At 40.4% G+C, this 20050-nt stretch overlaps 1 protein-coding gene across 1 annotated transcript; it reads left to right on the forward strand.

The window, feature by feature from the left end:
- Positions 1–1157: 1157 nt before the first annotated feature.
- Positions 1158–12776, forward strand: LOC121454755 (membrane-spanning 4-domains subfamily A member 13-like). Its single transcript, XM_041662178.1, has 6 exons — positions 1158–1275; positions 2618–2694; positions 4194–4343; positions 5380–5436; positions 8024–8140; positions 12666–12776. Exons 1-6 carry the CDS (start codon positions 1158–1160, stop codon positions 12774–12776), a joined length of 630 nt encoding a protein of 209 aa, XP_041518112.1.
- The last annotated feature ends 7274 nt before the right edge of the window (positions 12777–20050 follow it).

Consider the following 20050-nt stretch of genomic DNA (forward strand, 5'->3'; position numbering starts at 1 on the left):
AAGGACAATGGCAGGGGGTTTTGATCCTACTTAATGTGCTGGCTTTGTGGGAGCCTAGCCAGTTTGGATGTTCACCTTCCTAGATATGGATGGAGGGGGGAGGACCTAGGACTTAACACAGGGCAGGGAACCCGGACTGCTCTGTGGACTGGAGAGGGAGGGGGAGAGGAGTGGGGGGAGGGGGAGAAGGGTGGGAGGAGGGGGAGAAGGGTGGGAGGAGGGGGAGAAGGGTGGGAGGAGGGGAAGGGAAATGGGAGGCTGGGAGGAGGTGGAAACTTGTTTTTTGTTTATGTTTTTTTTTCTTCTTTTCGCAATAAAAAAAAAGAAAAAAAAAGAAATAGGCCAAGCAGCCGGGTGGTGGTGGCGCACGCCTTTAATCCCAGCACTTGGGAGGCAGAGGCAGGTGGATCTCTGTGAGTTCGAGACCAGCCTGGTCTACAAGAGCTAGTTCCAGGACAGGCTCCAAAACCACAGAGAAACCCTGTCTCGAAAAACAAAAAAAAAGAAAAGAAAAAAAAAGAAATGGGCCAAGTAGTGTTTAAAAGAATACAGTGTCCGTGTAATTATTTCAGGGCATAAGCTTAAGCTAGCTATGTGGGCAGCCGGGTGCTGGGGACGCAGCCCCGCCGCTCTTATTACTACTACAGGTGCAATCTAGTTTCTGAACCTGGGAAGTACACAGAACAATTGTGACCTCGACTTTGCAGAAAGACAAAGGACCAGAGAAGATATATTGGCCCAAGCACCACCAGATCTGTGGTTCCAATAGCACTCTTCCTTCTAGAGTCAAGAATCTAGACTTTGAGGACACTCAAAATAGAAGGACTTGCTTCTGTCAATCTACTAGAAAACAGTGGGAGTCATTTGCTTGGTGGGAACGTCTTTGGAGCAGGGAACCAACCTGTAGTTGGGCTCAGACATTCTTCAGTTTAATGGATAGTGTTCACCACGGGTGAGTAATGGGTGTCTGCACTAGACTCTCGCCAGTTGGCCCCATTCCCTAAACCCATCTGTACCTCCGGGCCTGAAGGCTGGGTGGAACCTCCGGGGGCCTGCAGAACTAGCGTCTGCGTGGCCCTCCTCGCGTGGCGCCCTTCACGGTTGCTCTGGGACACAACCGCTGCAACGTTGGATCCACAAGAGGTAATGAGGGACACATGGAGGTGGCAGCACCCCTGAGGCAGGTGCTGCCCGCAGAAATCCCAGAACAGGAAGATCTAGACCTAAAGGAAACTCCCGAAGGACTGCCCCCTTCTATCCTTAGGATCATACAGAGTAGGGAATCCATGACTCATCAACAGAGCACGTTAATGACTGGCTTTGGACTCGACTTTCCGGTGAGTTTCAGTTCCACACCAGCTTCCTTTTCCTCCCCAGTATAACCCTACAGGGGACTCTTGCTGCAGAGAGAGCCTTTGACGGAGTTTGTTACATTTTTTTTCAAGTCGTCACCTCGTAACGGGTAAGTGTTTAACTCAAGCATCTTCTAAAATGCTTTTTGATATGCCTTTGTGTATTTTCTTCCTGTCGAAGGCCAATGGGTCGTTACTATGGCAAATGAAACCTCCAGATTTTGTGGCTTATATGAGGAGAAGAAAACGTGCAAATACAAGATCTGAAAGCAATGCTGAATTCTAGATACGACTGTGCACAGCAGTTGAATAAAAAGGGGGAAAGATTGGTCAGACATTAGAGACGGGAAAGAAGTAGGGAGTAAGGATGGGGAAGAAAATTGTCAAAGCCACGTCTACCTAGAAAGGCACAAACAAAATGTATCAATCTTTTGCCTGAAAAAAAATCAAAAATTATCGCTTATTGGTTTGAGGAACATATGAGTATTTATACAATGTATAGGCATTCAGACTTCCAACGGATAAAACCTAATATAATAATACCATGGCTTCTAGCTTTTAATATCTTCTCAGTCAAACTCTGCCAGATCATCAGGGAAAGTTTACCCTGTTCCCCCACTAAGTGGCTTGGATATGCACCTTTGTTCAGACCAGCTAGAATCAAAAGAATACTTTTCATGGGTATTAAATACAGAAGCTGAGCAGGGTTGTGACTCCTACAAAATAGGAACCTTTGCCCTCTCTATCAGTGTTGGAAATGATGAGTTACCCTTATCTTGCCTACCAAAACCCCCTCCATTGTTGCGTTCACTATCTTAAGAAACCTACCTACTCTCTATAGTATTCTATTTTCCAGCCTTCTCTGCAGCTAGTGTAAGTGTGTGACCCAGATCCTTCCAGTCTGGCACCCCTGAGACAAACTTGAACTTCCATGACACCAATAAAGAGTAATAGGCTAAATCAAAGCTACCATGAGCCTGGACTTTCTGATGCTGCAACAAGGGCATGTGAGTGGGTGCTGGAGGGACTGATGGGATTGGAGCGGCTATCATTTGGTACTTATCCATAGTCTAACTTCTTGAGAGAGGAATATTAGTTTTGTCAAGATGCAAGAGCGTCTGTCAGGGAACAATCAAGTATCTTTTAAAAAGTGAATGGCAACTGTGGAATTAATTTCCCCCTCAGGCTTAGGAACCTTACCCAAGAGAAAAATAATAGTCACTAACTGATTTAATTTATATTGATTTTTGTCCACATTTTCACAGGAGATATCTTCATATCCCTCTTGGTGAATATGCCACACAATCGTCTGTGGGTAAAGCAGGAACTGACATTGTTGGGGGTAAGAACAAAATGCTGCTCTAGTGAGCATGTCAACTGTGAGCAGGTTGCCCTCCTTAACACAGGAGACCTGAACCACCTCTGTATACACCACGAACTCTTCAAATGGAGGCAAATCAGTTACAATGGTTTCTGAAGGTGACATAACACCAAAACATAGACTGAGTCTGGACATGGAGAAAAAATATTCTTCTTTTTAACCATCTATCAATTATTACAATTGTAAACTGATGGCATGTCCTAGATGAGATGAGCAAATTGTCAGTACACCCAGAAGAAGCTGCAGACGACACAGCTCTATGAACAGTGGTTGGTTACAAAGGTGCTGTGCTGTCCACACCATCTCACAGACACCCTTCGCCCAGGCAGTCCCATCCACTACGTACTTTGGCTGAGCAATTTGGCATCATCCACTCATACTACTGAATAACAGAGCCAGATTGAGAGTTATACACAAAACATTAAAAATTAGATGAGAAAAGTCCAAAAAAACCAAAACACGCACACACATAAACATACATTTGGGCACAAGGGATCTAGAAATAAATTAAGCAAAGGACCAAGATACACAATGAATTGTGTTTCTATACAATAATAATGAACATGAAGATATTGATCCCCAAAAGAAAAAATACAAATATTAAAGAAACCATATATAGAACTTATAATTTGAAAATGACTGAATGCTGATGAAAAGATCAAATTAGGTTACATCAATGAAAAGACACATTTATGGATTGCAAAGCTCAACATAGTAAACTGTTAGTTCTTCCTAAATTGGCATATGTGTTTGGCAAACACTAGTTGATTTTTAAGATAATGTCTGCTTATAGTCATCAAGATTATGTTTTTTAAATAAGAAAAACAGAGACAAACAGAACAGAACACAAAGTCCAAAACTAGACTCCACAGAGATAGCCAACTGATTTGGGGAATAGGAATTGTTCATTTGTGTTTTGGAAAGGTATCTATGCAGCATAGGGGGCCTCAAACTAATAACCCTGCTTCCTCAAGCAAACCAAGCCATTGCCGGTGTAAATCAGCATGCTTGGTCAGTTGGGTTTTTCATAAAAGAACTCAAAGGAAAGTTTCTCAGAGGAATAATGAACAGTGATCAAGTGAAAATAGGAACAAGGAGCCTTAATAGACTCCCAACTTTTTGAGAAATTAGATGAATATTTAAAAAGCTATGAGATCCAGATGAGTGATCACCAGGAATAACAAGCATCAGTGGGAAAGTTACAGGAAGGGTAGAACTTGAGATGTCTCTGTGCTGACAGAATAGGTCTGTGACTTGATTACTGTTGATAAAACATGACAACATGGCCTAGAACTATACACAGAACATCGTATCACAATGTGTGTCCTCTTCGTAAGTTCTGAAAGCTGTCTCTGTCGTGGTAGAACACCACCTTCCTGCTTCATTCTGGCATTGGTCTTGAGGAAAGTTCCTTTCTAAGAGATAGCTGGAACTCTAAGAATGGTGTCTTTTCCTTTCAGACTGTACAATTAATGACCAGCCTGATAGTGCAGAGCCTGGGATACTTTTGGACATACCTGTATTTTTCTCAAAATATTGCATTTGTAATGGACAGTGAATATATTCCTATCGTTGGAACTTCAGGATACTCACTTTGGGCCTCTTTGCTTGTGAGTAACATCATCGCTATAGTAACTACTAATAATGTATTCATTAGATGTCATAGATTCTGATCCAAACAATATGGCCTAGAGGATACACAATCCCTGTTCCCTAGAAAAAAAATCCCCACGTCTATCTAAAAAGAACAATAGCAATATGTTTTTTAAAATCTTTATTTACTATGAAAATATTTTTTCATAACCATATTCTGCATTGTTAAAGAAACATGTGATACATTATGAAAAAACTAGTTTCTTAGCTGTAATATTACTTAATGAGAGTCTGCATAGTAAGAGGGATATTTGATACATTTAAAGCCATGATAAGAAACACAAATCCACAGTGACAGCTGATCTGAGCTCATGAAAACTCACAGACTCTAGACCGAAAGCTGGGGAATATGCATTGGACTGAATTAGGCCCTCTGCATGTGGCCAACAACTGTGGAGCTTGATCTGTTTGAAGGGGCCCTGGTAAATGAGCTGGCTTTTCGGAGCCCATTCCCTCTGATGGGATACCTTGCTCAGCCTTGATGCAGGATGGAGAGGCTTGGTCCTGCCTCAACTTGATATGCCAGGCTTTGTTGACTCTCCATGGAAGACCTTACTCTTTCTGAGGAGTGGATGGATGTGAGTTGGAATGGGGAGCAAGAGGAGGGGAGGGACGGGGAACTGTGGTTGGTAGGTAAAATGAATAATTTTTTAAAAGACTAAAAATAATAGAAATAAATAAACACAAGTTACAAATATGGAAGACAAAAATCTGTTTGAGTCAAACTAACTATACAAGTGAAATAAATGCTGTAGCCATTTCAAGATGCCCCTGAATCCCATTTCTATCACAACCATAATATTAGTGAATAGGAACTTCAAAGCTTTCGTCTCCATAAATACAAATCTTGAATTATTTCTTGAGTTGTTTTCTTAGTAGTCCCCACTAAGGAACCAAGCTGGTATCCCTCATGTTGCAGAATTCTAGAATTATCTTGAAGCTTATATTTTTACATAGTGACTGGGTATTAACAAATGTGGTGTTTGCTTCCAGTTTAGCCTATCAGGGAGTTTTTCAATAGCATTGCAGAAGAGGCCTTCAAATCACATGGTAAGTCAAAGACTCTGAAAAGTTTCCATTATTAATAAAAGTAGTAAATTTCCAAAGACTAAATAAAAACTTTAAAAAATAAAACAAAGCCAGTGAGGAATCAGCATGGCCTCTGCATGACTGGCTATCTACAAAGAAGCTATGGGGGGGGGGCAGTATTTGAAGTATGAGAAACATAACATGAATCCAAAGAAAGGTGAAGTGGTTAATGTCATCTCAGACAAAAAAAGTACAGAAATAGTACTATTGTCATACACAAATACTCAAGTATTCATGATGAAATAGGCCACTATTCCTTAAGACTTAACAAACCTAAAAATCAAACTATAAGAAGCAAGGCCCTGGGATATGGCTCACTGTCTATGCAAGCAAAAGGACTTGAGTTCAGATCCCCAGAATCCACATCAATGCTGCACACACTAGCAGACATCTGGAATTTGAGTGATTCACAACAAGATAGGAGTAGAGGCAATAGAATTCCCAGACACGCCCAGGATGGCCAGCCTGACATACGCAATTGCAAACAACAAAAAGAGACTCTGTCTCAAAGTAGATGAGGACAGACACCTAACATTGTTTCATTTCCTTTTGTCTAGTGATATTTTCTTATACTTTGAATTTCATAATGCAATTTTATACATGCAATTATACAAATGATTTTATACAGTGTAATTTAATCATATCTATTCTCCATTACCTCCCACTGACTCCTCCTGGAACACCCCACTCAATCTATCTCCCTCCTAACATCATGTCATCATTAATTATTATTATTATTATTATTATTATTATTATTATTATTATTATTATTATTAATCACCCTGAGACCAATTCGTACTCATCATGTGAAGTAATCCAGTGAGGTATGGGCAATCTGCCAGAAGTCACATCTCCAAAGAAAAGTGACTCTCACTCCCTCAGCAGCCACCAACTGTCAATAGTTCCTCAGCTATGGGTGAAATCTTGGGAGCTCTTCTCCCAATTTGAGAATGCTGACTGGCTTTTTCTTGTATAGTTCTTATACAGGCAACCACAGCTGCTCTAAGTTGATAAAAAAAAAAAAAAGCAAAAACCGTGTCACATCTAGACGATAGCAATTCTCTTTCTCCTTATCCTGTAGCTTTTATATTCTTTCTTCTCCCTTTTACAATATGTCTCCTAGGTGCCCTAGGTAGGAAGAGGTTCACAGAGGTAGCTCATCTATGACTGAGTGCTCACAACTATTTATCTCAATATCTTCACCAGTTATGAGCCTCTGCATTAACCATGACCGGCTACAAAAAAAACCTCTCTGACCAAGTCAGCACTAAGCTATGGGCATAACCATGAATATTTAGAAGGCAGCTTGACAACACAAACATTTAATAAAGGAAAATCAGTAGGTTTCCTCTATGGCCTGTGATATCTCCAGATACGATGATGTTTACAGTACCAAATGTGGAATCCATCGTGTGGAATAGGCCTCAAAACCAATCAGAAAGCAGTTGGCTCCTCCCACACTAGTCATGCCACTGTTGCACCAGTGAGCATAACGTGCCTGGCAGGTTGGTATTATAGCATGCAATGCCCAGCGCTAAGTAAGCCCACTGATATCTTTGCTCCATTACTACACAGTGTGTAACACCGTTCAGTACTCTGAAAGCTAGCCTTTAGGGAGTCAGCTTCCTGGGAAGTTTGAGGTAAAATTCTTCATAGACTTCACTGGTTTGCTTTCTACAAAGGAGACTTTTCCCTAGAGAATAAATGAACTGACATCAATGAACAACATATAACAGTTTACATGAAGGGTTTTGTTCTTTGAGATAGGTTTCAGGATCTAGTGATTCAAATTGTCATGCTTGCTATCTAGCTTTATTAACTAGGAAGAAATTATTGTGAGTATGGACAAGGAAATAGGTATAATAGTTATTCTTCTTAATAGCAACATTAAATAATATATCTCCTGGCATATGTAGATAAAACACAATTATTCAGCAACATTATAAAGCATGAATAGTCTGAAGTATGTAGTCTGACAAACATGCATACATGCTGCCTGGGTGATGACCTCCAACCATGTGTAACTCTGTACATCATCAAGAAAATCTCTTCATATTGCGCTAGATAGAATCTGTATGCCCAAGAAAATTCCCCAAATTTTGCTTTCCTGATGTCCAAGAACGATAGAAATCTCCTAGAGTATTAGCTCTCTGGCAATGTAAAGCCGTGCAGTATTGTGAATTTGTCAATATCATGGGTATATTTTATATTTGATTTACAATTAATATGCACTTGATTTTTTTCCATATTTTAAAAAATATCTAATGCACTTTTTTCTGTCCCTTTATCCACTAACTCAGCAGAGAATAAACATTGAGTCCGTTACCAGTAGAGAATAAGTACCTGCACATTATATCAAAAGTTTTATTATCCCCAAAATTGTTTGGTCCTACTAGGAGCCTAACCAATCTATAGTTCTAACAACCTTTTTGGTGCTCTCACTATGCCAGAAAGATTAGAATTTCTATAGTTCTATAAGAATACACTTGCAGAGAGGACTATGGAATAGCTTTCAATGACTGGACAATACTTTTTTAATCTGTTCTAGCTGATCTGGACTATGACAATGAACATCTTAAGCATCGTTGCAACACTAATAGGTGTGTTTTTAATAATACTTGAACTGATGATGACTTCAGGTATACAATCTTCTTTGTGGCAATACGTAAGTACTGGGTTTCTAAGAGAATGTCTTCATAATTTTAGAATTAAGCCTTCAGTGAGGATCAAAGTAGTCAAATATCAATCAAATTACCAGAAGTCCTCTCATAAGTTTACTCTCAGGCATATGTGCCTATTATTAGTGTGATATGCTACATGTTACAGTTCAAAGCCTGCATGATCAAATAAAATCTCACAAATATTAATACAGATATTTTATAGATGAAGCATTATAGTCAATCCTGATTCTTCCTGGTTGCTATGAGACATTTATGAGTGGCAGCTTGTTCTTCCTATGTACCTTAAGACAAGTTTTTCCTAGGGTTTAAAAGATCAAATTTGCTAGAGTAAGACTTTCTTCTTCCAAGAATGAAATGACATCCATATGGACTTATATTACCCATATGTTCATGGTCAATGAACATGCTGTAGTAGAGAGCCTTCATCCAGGAACTGATGGAAACAGATTCAAAGATCCACAACCAAGCATTAGACCAAGTTTGGGAAATCCTGCTGAAGAGAGGGAGGAAGGATTATAGGAGCCAGTGAGTCAAGGGCATCACAAGAAAACCCACAAAAACAACTAACCAGTCTCATAGGAACACACAGAATCTAAACCAACAAACAGGGAGTGTGCATGGACAAACTTACGCCCTCTAATACATATGACAGTTGTGTAACTAGGTCTATTTGTGGTACTCCTAACAATGGGAGCAAGTGCTGTCCCTAATGCTTTGGCTGGCTCTTGGAAACCTATTCCTCATCCTGGATTGCCTTGCCCAACCTAAATACAAGTGGAAGTGCCTTGCATTACAGCAACTTGATATGTCATGGGAGGCCTGTCCCTTTCTGAACAAAAACAGAAGAGAGGTAGATTGAGGGGTAGGAAGATTTGGTGAAGAGAATAGGAAGATAGGATAGAGGGGAAATGTGATCAGGGTATAAAATAAATTAATTTTAAAAATAAGAAAGTGCTGCAGTCTGCAGACTGAAGCTTACCTCGACAACGGATGTAATTTGGAAAGCTCATTTACTCTGCTCTATGTGCACTATGCCATGGGGACATTGTGTGTTTCTGCATCTGCTAGAGGGTCCATGCAGAACTATTTTAGGCTGTTTATGTTTGTGTATCTGTGGTCCTGTGCAGGTGGCACTATGAACTTAGGCACACTTAGCCATTTAGGTTTGTTGGTGTGAAGAGAAAGGATGATGAAAACAGAGAAAGAAGGAAGAGATTCTGAGGAAATTTTGTAAGAATTTGAAGCCATGGTGTTGAATCTTGTCTGTGGACTACTATCCTTCTAGTCTATGCCCAGAGCTTAACAAAAGGAACCAAAACAGCTGGGCTCTAAACCAATACCTAGAAACCATAACTTTAAATTGATACCATTAGATGTTACTTATATCTAACTTCCTAATCTTATTAAGAAAGCGCTCTTTACTTCAACATACAAGAGTTATGGTTAATAGACTAGATCCAAACTATATATATGTTTGTAATTCATCATTCCATTTTTCTTATTTCTATGTATTATTGAGGAAACATTACAATAAATAAATACAGATATAGATAAAAGCCTATGTATCTCTAATTCAATAAACAATGAATGTTTAGCTATTTTATTAATGTCATGGGTCTAGTCACCTGAAGAGCATTTATGCTGATCAAAGCTAAATTCCAAGTCACTCACCACAGTAAATAGAGTCTTAACAAAAATCAAGTGAGTGACAAATGAGAGGATCACTTTATTGATGTAAGAAGTACATTTCTTTAGCATAATTTACTAGATGATAGGGAAAAGTGTAATTGTATGTACTTTCTTTTAAAGAAGTCCTATTACACCAAACCTCAAAAGAAAATATATCCCAATTTTATCTTCTCCAGAGGCTCATTATCCTTAAGAAAATATACTTGTTCTACCCACAACAACAAAAAGAATATACAACGATTCCCATTATTCTCTTAGCAGAAATGTATCAATTCACCATCCTCAATAGCTATCAATTATCATATAATCAAATATATGCATAAATTTTCAACTATTGAGGGAATGGGATACAGGAAACTGGTTATCTTCTCATGTTTTTCTCCTTCCTACAACATAGCTATACCTCTGTGAGTTTTATAACATTGAAAAGTAGAGTTTAGGAAGCATTCTAGTTTGCTTTCTGCTGCAGTAATAAGACACTAACCAAAATCAACTTACGAAAGGACAAAGTTGATTTCAGCCCACACTTTCAGGTCACAGTCCATCCCTGAGAGCCGTCAGGGAAGAAGCTCAAGCAGGAACTGGCACTATAAAACTGCTGGGGACATTGCTTACCGACTCACTCTCAGACTCTCTGTCTTGCTCCGTGTTAGCTTTCTTATTCAACCTACACTCCCCTGCCTGGGGATGATGAGATCCACAGTGGTTTGGACCCTGCCACATCAGTCATCAGCCAAAACAATTCCTCAGAGTCATGGCCTCCTTTATCAGATATCTGGAGGTTGTATTTAGCTGACAATAAAAGCTGACAAGCATGGGAACCTTCCTCCTTTGCTATTTCATGAAATTACTATTGAGTTCTGTTGTTAATTCTTCTTTCGAGTTCTGGGAGAATTCCATGGTTAATCCTGGGTGTTTCTTAGGAGATATTTTATTGCCTCTTTAGTCTCGTTTCTGGAGATGTTTCAACTCTTTCATTCATTATGATTTAATTTTGATAGATATGTTGAATGTGTCTAGACATTCCTCCATTACTTGAGGTATTGTAAGCTTGTGAAATATAGGCTCTTACAGCATGTCTTTCTGAATTCCAAATTTTGTTGGAAAGTCTTATAATGTCTCTCTTTTTATTTCTGATTTATTACATATTCTCTGTAGAAGGAGCTGTGGGCAGGCCTGCTTTTCATCCCGCCCAGCTTTCATATGGCTAGCTTAGCCCCAGAAATAACAACACACAAACTGTATTCATTTAAACACTGCTTGGCCCATTAGTTACAGCCTCTTATTGGTTAATTCTCACATCTTGCTTTAACCCATATTTAGTAATCTGTTTAGCACCACCGGGAAAGATCTTAACCTGCATCCATCTCGGAGAGGAGAGCTATGGTGTCTGCCTCACTGCTTTCTTCCTCCCAGCATTCTTTTCTGTTTACTCTGCCTACCTAATTTTCTGTCCTATCAAAGGGTCAAGGCAGTTTCTTTATTAACCAATAAAAGTAACATATAGACAGATGACCCTCCTCCATCAATTCTCTATCTTTCCTTTACTTTATTCAGCTAAGAGTTTATCAATCGTTTTATTTTGAAGAACCAACTCTTCATTATATTGATTCTTTGTATTGGTTTTTGATTATTTGTTTTATTTCCTTAATTTTATTTCCTTGTTTCCTGATTTTGGTTATTCCTACCTACTGTTTTGGAATTTGCTGTGTTCTTGCTCCTTCCAAGGCTTCAAGGTGAATTATTGAATTGTTAACTTGAAATGCCTTTTTGATGTAGGCATCAAGTGCTCTAAACCTTCCTTTCAGGTTGTCATCAGCATGGCCCATTGATTTTCGTCTGTCATGTTTTTATTTTCAGAAAGTTCTAGGAATGGTTTTTACTTCCTTCTTGGTCTCTTCAGTAGCACAATTATTCAATAATATGCAGTCTAAGCTCCATGAGTTGATATAGTTCTTATGGTTTTTTTGTTTTTTGGAGTTTTTGGCTTTTATTTTGGCTTGGTTTTGATTGGTTTTTCAATATAGGGTATCTGTGTAGCTTTGGCGCCTGTCCTGGAACTTGCCCTGTGGATTCAAACTCACAGAGATTCAACAACCTTGCCTCCCGAGTGTTGGGATTAAAGGAGTAGCTCTTCCTGTAGTGTTTTGTTTTCTGTTGATATCTAGTTTTATCCCCTTGTGGTCAGATAAAACTCAGAACTTAATTTCAATTTTCTTATGCTTGTTTAAACTTGTTTTGTGTCTCAATATGTGATAGATTTTGCATAAAGTTCTATAGGCTGCTTAGAAAATGAATGTATATTTAGTGTTTGAATAAGAGGTTCCATAGCTGTTAGGTTTAACATCTCACCAGCCCCAAGGCACAAGAATCATTACAGAAGAATTAGAATATGAGAGCTGAAGGATGGCTGGGAATGCTGCAATGCCATCTTCTGGGAATGATATGGCTGTCATTATAGAGAACTCTGTGCTTACCTGCACAAAATCTCTACAATATCAAGCCAGTTAAAATTCTGGCATAGACATGGTAAATGAACACCAGACCCCAGCCCTTTCTAAGGAGCTATTAGAAGCAGATAATTGCTGTGGGAAGAATCATACTTCTGTAAGGATTTGGCCACTAGTCCACTAGATGGCTCCACACATATGCATATATGGGCTATAAAAAAAAGACTTGAAATTGTGAGGGGAAACTGGGGGTTGAACCAAGAGTTGGAGGGGAAAAATGGGAGTGGATAATATTGTATTTCATTGTATACCTATTCTCAAAAATAAAGAAATTACTAAGTAAAGACTGTATTTTTCTTTTGGGGTACAGAGAAGTGGTAGGATGCTTACAGGATATCTCTTCCTGTTCACTGTCTTGGAGATGTTCATGGCATGCATAGTAACTGAGTGGACCTACAGAGCAAGACAAACAGAAGATTAAAATGGTGAGTCTATCATTTCTCCTTCGGTGAACAGAAGCTACTAACTTCTGTGATATATCCTGCTCAAATTACTTGGAAAGAATTAAGCATCAGTAATGTCATCTCTAACCTGTGGTTAGTGGTAGGTCAGTACATTTTTGTAAAACTATTTGGCACTAAACAGCTCTTCCTATCACTGAAGATAAATAAATTACTCCACATGAAGAGAGTAAGGCTGAGAATGTTGCTCAGCAGTAGAAAACTTACATAGCATTAGTGAGACTCTGATCACCAGAAGAAACACATAAGAAGAAGTCAGGTGGGTAACCTAGGGTGGAGTGCAGTGACAGAGACTCTGGTGCTGGCTTTCATATTCAGCTCTGCTTGATTAGACAACCGTAGTCCCACCATCCAGCTGCACAAAAACTGTCACCAGCGCCACCACTTGATTCTTAGTCCATAAATATGCCTTGTTCTGTGGACCATCTAAATCTGTAAATGGAATTCCTTAAGTAATCTCTGTTTGAAATTAATATGAGAGAAAAAAAAGAAATTAATGTGAGAAAATTAAAAAGGGAGAAGGCATTATCAGATGAATTCTTCTAGGATTATCCACTTTATCTTGCCTCAGAAGCTACCTCTCAAGGTACCTATATCTCAATATCTATTTGTGTTTCAATAAATTTTCCTTAGCTAATGTAGTGAGATATGGAATTGAAATTCATCAAAAAAGAATAACACTAATAAACTTTAAAATTATATGGCTGGAACTAGAGTGATGACTCAATAGTTAAGAGCACTTGATGCTCTTGCAACGGACCAAGAACCCACGTGTTGACTTAAAGCCATCCATAATTCCAGCCCCAGGGAATCCAACAACTCTGCTCTGGCTTCTGTGGGTACCAGAAACATGCATGGTGCATGGGTATGCATTCAAGCAAAACACTCATACACATATATAAAACTTTTTAAAGGTATATGTGACTCTTCTTAAAAGGAAAACACAGAATTCTCCGAACAAAGGGATGAGAGAAAAAGAATAAATTGAAATAGTTTTTTTCTCATACTAATAAAATATAAATGGAGAGAAGCAGAATATATAGGAGAGGCAAAGGGGAGGAAGGGAAATAAATAACAGGAGGAAAATAAGAGAAAATTATTTAAAACTAAGATTTAAAAAAAAAAACATGATTTGGTCTGGGAAGTTTATCTCAGGTGAATCCATTGCTGGAATGTTTAAGGCTCTCTGGATTCCAGGGCCAACACAAAAGAAGAAACAAAAAGGCAGTTCATGATCTTATTAAGAGTCTCAGTGATAAGACTATTCCCTATTAGAGCTCTTTAAAGTGCTGTTGAACTTATATAATTATCTTAGATGACATTAATGAGTGATTTCCTGCCATCTGCCTTACCACAGGTTCATAGAAGAAAACGAACCTTTTCCTAGAAGTATCATGGCCTCAGTCAAGGAGGAAAGTTCAATGATGAATGAGAACTTCATTTTGTTCAAGAGACCTCTCAGAAACAGAATTTAATTGTCTGCCTCAGTAATTCCTCTCCTCCATTTCAATAATAAAAAAAACAGCAATTAATATGTGGGAAGTGAAGTGTGAATTGATTTCACTGTTGTAAATTAATCCAGAATTGAATCTGGTCAGCCGGAGTTAAAAGATTCTTCTGAGACCAAGGAATCTAATGAATGGGCACGAATTTTCTAGCATGGACTCTACACCTAATGTTGATGAAGTGAAGTAATGCTGACTCAAAGCCGTTTTGTAATGAAAAGATAGACAAGCCAATTCATCATCAGTGGGGCAGACTAGACTAGCTCTAACACCAAACATCTATCTAACCAGCTATTGTTAAATGATGCAGAATTTATCTGTAGTGTATAATATAGATAGACTATTAGATATACATTTATATAAGTGAGACTACTTGATGTCCATGGAAATCTTTACTAGAAAGTCCGTTTTCTGAAATATTTTATTCTTTTTCCCACAGCTTTTCTCTTTGACGTATTATACTTAAATTTTATGAATTTTAGATCAATTGCCTTTCCACAATATTCTACTGAGTCTCTAAAAACCTTTTGTGTTGGTTATCTTTCTGTTTCTGTGACCAAATGCCTGAGGAAAACAGCTTCTAAAAAAAAGAAAAGTTTATTTGGACCCCCACTTTCAGAGACTGTGGTTCATGCTTGGCTGGATCTAGTTCTTTTGGGGTTTTGACAAATCAGCACCATGATGAGGAGATTGGGGCAGAGAAAAGCTGCTTACTTCATAGAAGCCAGAGGGAGGGGAAGAGGGAGAGAGACGGGGAGGGGATGAAGAGGGAGGAGGAGAGAAGGAGGGGGACAGGGGTGAGGAAGAGGAGAGAGAAATGTGGAGAAGAAGAGGAAAGGGAGAGAGGAAAAGGAGGGGGAGGGATGAAGAAAGAGAAAGGAGAAAAGGTGGGAGAGAAGAAGAAAAAGAAAGGGAAGAAGAGAGAGGGAGAGGAAATGGGGAAGGAGGGGAAGAGAGAAATATGGAGAGAGAGGGAGGAAGGGGAGAGATGAATGTGGAAAGGAAGAGGGAAGGGGAGAGAGAGAGGGAGAAAGAGGAAAGAGAGAGAGGAAGGGAAGGGAAGGAGTAAAGAAACTAAGTGAGGGAAGAGACCATGAAGAGAGGGAAAGAGGGAAGGGGAGCCAGAGGGAGGGGAGAAAAAAGGAGGCGGAGAGAGGGAGGGGAGATAAAGAAAGGGAGAGGAAGAGAGAGAACAACAGCAACCAGAGAGTCACCACCTCACAATCACCACAGATTGGAACCAAGTCATTAACTTGTGGACCCCTGAAGAACACTTGAAACCTAAACCAAGCCTCTTCCCTCCTTCCTTGTCTTTTGAACCCCGTAACTGGCTCCCATTTCCCTGTCTTCATAAACAAGTGATCAATATTGCAAAAGATTCATATTTTATATGCAAGTGCCCCTATGAATATCTGTGGCATTTTATTATATCTGTAATTCACATAGATCATACACGCACACACACATTTGCACATACACATGCACGCACATGCACACCTTTTTCCTCCTAGTAGTATGATTTTTAAAATCCACTCATGTTGCTATTTATATATCAGTTGATTTTAAATACTGCCTGATGGCCTGTAGCATCTATGACAGCACATTCATACATTCCTTCTTCCAGGAATGGGGAGGTGGGTTACATTTTTCTCCCCTTGAATAATGTCTTTGGGACATGCATTCTTCACCAGGGTACCTGATGTACATATGTATACCCAACATACACAAACACACACACACACACACACACACACACACACACACACACACCGTTTTCTTAAGCAGAACAAAAAGCACCACCATTTATGGCATTTCTCCATTGCCGGCTACTTGATGTTGCACACTTTTATCTACAATGTACTCTGTATTCTCTTGGTCTCTTCTCTTCTCCTCTCTTCTCTTCTCTTCTCTTCTCTTCTCTCTCTCTCTCTCTCTCTCCCTCCCTCTCCTCTCCTCTCCTCTCCTCTTCTCTTCTCTTCTCTCTCTCTCTCTCTCTCTCTCTCTCTCTCTCTCTCTCTCTCGGTCTCTTAAGGGCTCCCAGATTCTGATACCTAACAGTGTTGCTTCCAATAGTCAAAAGCCTTTTTCTTTTTGCCATTGCTGAGAAATGGAGTTCACGTGAGCAGTAAGTACTCATCTACCCTGTGCTCCTGGTGAACTGGAAACCACAGTTCTGAGAGAGAGCGGGAAACACAGATGTAACAAGAAGAAATACAGAATGAGGAATTAGATTCAAATATGTGGAGGAAAGGAATAATAGCTGAAATGAAGTTCATAACCCATGCAAGGAAATGAGCTTCATTACAGAGAAATGCAGACACTAGCAAATAGAACTCTGGACTCTTAGTGAGCAAGAAAGTACTGAATCGTGTATGAATACATACACAGGGGAGAGATGACGGAAGAACGGAAAGGCCTTTGGTTTGCCTGTCAAACAAATAGAAAACCATCTAAAGGGGGGAGTGAGAAGATGGCTCGATAGATAAAGTGCTTGCCACACAAGCATGGGTACCTCTTTTTGAATCCTCAGTGCCCACAGAAAGCCAGATGTGGTAGCAAACACATCTATCGTACTCCCTCTCATGTGAGGAGACTGGGTGACAAAGACAAGAGCATTCCCAGAACCCAACTGCTAATTGTTCGGTTATTTGCAACTGAGGTTGTGTTGTGGTTTGAATGTGAAATGTCCCCCAATGGCTCATATGTTTGAGGTTTCACAGCCTGGCCACATTTCTTGTTCTCCTGACTTCCAGATGGAACTCAGGCTTCTGCTACCATGCCATCGTTACCGCGACGGATTCTATCCTTCGGAATTGTAAGTTAAAACAAAAAGTTTCTTTTGTGAGGGACCTTTCTCACAGCAAACAAAATGAAACTAAAATAGGCTGTTCTGAATAATAATGGATAATGCGACTATTTATGGACAATTTTTATGGAGTTACTTTTTTTGTTTTTTTTTATTGAGAAAAGGAGAGAAAAAAAAACAAGTTTCCACCTCCTCCCAGCCTCCCCTTTCCCTCCCCCTCCTCCCACCCTACGCCCCCTCCTCCCACCCTTCTCCCCCTCCCCCCACTCCTTTCCCCCTCCCTCTCCAGTCCAAAGAGCAGTCAGGGTTTTCTGCCCTGTGGTAAGACCTAGGACCTCCCACCTCCGTCCATATCTAGGAAGGTGAACATCCAAACTGGCTAGGCTCCCACAAAGCCATCACATTACGTAGGATCAAACCCCCGTGCCATTGTCCTTTGGCGTCTCATCAGCCCTCATTGTTCAGAGAGTCCAAAAAGATGAACATGGGATGTACTCACTCATAATTGGTTTCTAGCCATAAATAAGGGTCACGGAGTCTACAATAGGTGAATCTAAAGAAGCTAAGTAAGAATGGGAACCCAAGGAAAAACATATAGTTATCCTCTTGGCTAAGGGAAGTAGACAAAATTGCCAGGGAGAAAATTGGGATCTTGGGGGTGGGGTGGGATGGGGGTAAGGGGAGATGGGGAGAGAAAAGTTAGAAGGGAAGGAGGTCGGGCCTTGGGAAAACAGGAGGATTGGGATAATGGAGTTATGTTTTAAAATTTATGTAGATACAGACCAAAGAGCCTAATCACTAATGATACAGGGAAAACATAGGCAGCCCTTAGAAGAACGTCTACTATTTCTACTCTACTTATTCCAAAGTATCTGCCCAATTTACCAGCAAGGTTTTTGGGTTCCAAGCTCTCAGATATTCACCGACTCTTGTTTCTGTTTGTCTTCTTCCTGTTGTATTCACCCTCGTGGGTGTGAAATGCTTGATGTGGGGCATTAGAATGGCTTACATTTGCATGTAGCTAATCGGAAATGGAGTCCAACATCTTTACATGTGATTATTGGCCATTGGAAGTCGTCTCTGAAGATATAGACTCTTCTGTCAATGCTTAATAAGGTGACATTATTGTCCTCATTACAGCTTGTACAGGCTGAAATCCCTTCTGAGATGTATGTGGAGATTCTGAGATTTCAGCCCTGATTCTTGTAAATGTTTGCTTCCATAAAAGAGCCATAGGGTTTCCTTTACATTTTTATTACTTTGTAATATGCAAAATATAGGGTTTTACTATAACATTTCATACATGCATTTCATTGTGATTTGTCCATGCTCGTTCCCAGATTATTCTTCCTCGTTATGTCATTGAAGTCAGTTTGCATGATTTTATTTTAAAATTTGCTCTACCATGAAATTGCTCTTATGTGTTGGAGGCCTCTTATGTGTTGTGACCTATTTGTTTGGTTTGTAGCAGAGAGAAACTTGCAGCAATCTTCTACATCAAGGACTGCCCAGGATAGGAGCTGGAGAACTGCCATAAAAGCGCCGCCCCCCCCCCACACACACACCATGCATTAATTCAAGCCAAACAAAAAGTCCATCACAGAAGAGGGAAAGTGAGAACAAAGTCCAGCCCCTAACCAAGAAGCTATTTGCAATTTATACTTGCTGCAAGGCGAAATCAGTTTTCTCCAATGTAGTGACAAGGTGTGTGATTCTTCAAAGCACTGGGCTACCACCACTCAATAGTAAAACACAGCGGCTCCCCTACTCCAACGGGTTGTTCTATGCACAGGAACAAAGACAGAATAAAATGCTGGCATTGCCGGGAAAGCTGTGAGTTTGGCAACTGCTACCTTTATCTTCAGATGACCTGCGGGATTAGCAGGGCTGCTGCGTGCCACTGTCCCTGGTGCCCACGTGGGCCTCTCGCGCAGTGCCCTTGGTAACCACGCCACGCTCTTGTCCACAACCGCAGCTTTTGATCCTCGCGAGTAGGGGATGAAGGGGTACCACCCAGTCAGCAGTGCCCACCGGGCTCCGCTCTGCTGGCTGCGAGGCTACAACCCCCCGCATAGAGGGCGCTGCCCACCTGACCGCACCACTCAGGGCATGATGTGAGTGTGGGAGCCTTGGCTCAGCTGCCATTAAGACTCAGACGGGGATCACACCGAGGGCAAGGGTTCTGAGGCCCTGGTCCCAACTCTCTCGTCCTGAGTTATCCCATCTCTAGGAATGTTTTTCTGGTAACAATAGTTGAGTTGAGACATCCAAGCTCATCTATGCATTTGGGCGAGATTCAGACGAGTAGGCGGCTTCTCCGGCTTCACCTGGGAGAACCTTCTAAGTAAGTGAACATCGGTGGAAAGGTTGCCCGTGGTGGGTGCGCACCATCACAAACCAAGACACCCAGGCTATGTGACCCACAGATTTGAGTTCTGGGTTGAAACTGTTACATATCCTAACCCTTTCAACAACCCTAAAGTGTCCTTTTCCACCTGGGAGTCTGCATTGTCAGGGTCCCTAACGTGATCTCTCCTCCCCCAGACACATATATTCCTGTAGCCTGGATTTTAAACATTACCATTTCATGCACACCATTCAAATTTGATGAAAGTTACTGAGTTTCAGCTTGTTCTTAAGAACAATAGCAAACCCCATAGTGGCTGCATCCCCTCCACCCTCTCTCAGGACAGAACCTCCTCCAGTTCCTCTCTTTGTTAATATTATTAAGCCAGTGAATGGCTTGGGCCCATGTGATCAGACCTGCCACCTCAGATACCCTGAACCAAAACCCAGTCCTACTGGGTTGTTACAAACATCAGGAGCCAAAAAACCTTAGACATAGACACGTAAAAAATACGACATCTTGGTTGACAAGAAACTGATCAGAAATGGCAAGAGTATGATTTAGCCATTATGTAAG

This window comes from Microtus oregoni, unplaced genomic scaffold (genome assembly GCF_018167655.1).
Source record: "Microtus oregoni isolate MIOR12 unplaced genomic scaffold, Mior012 000012F_ref0000307, whole genome shotgun sequence".
NCBI classification, from domain to species: Eukaryota; Metazoa; Chordata; class Mammalia; order Rodentia; family Cricetidae; genus Microtus; species Microtus oregoni.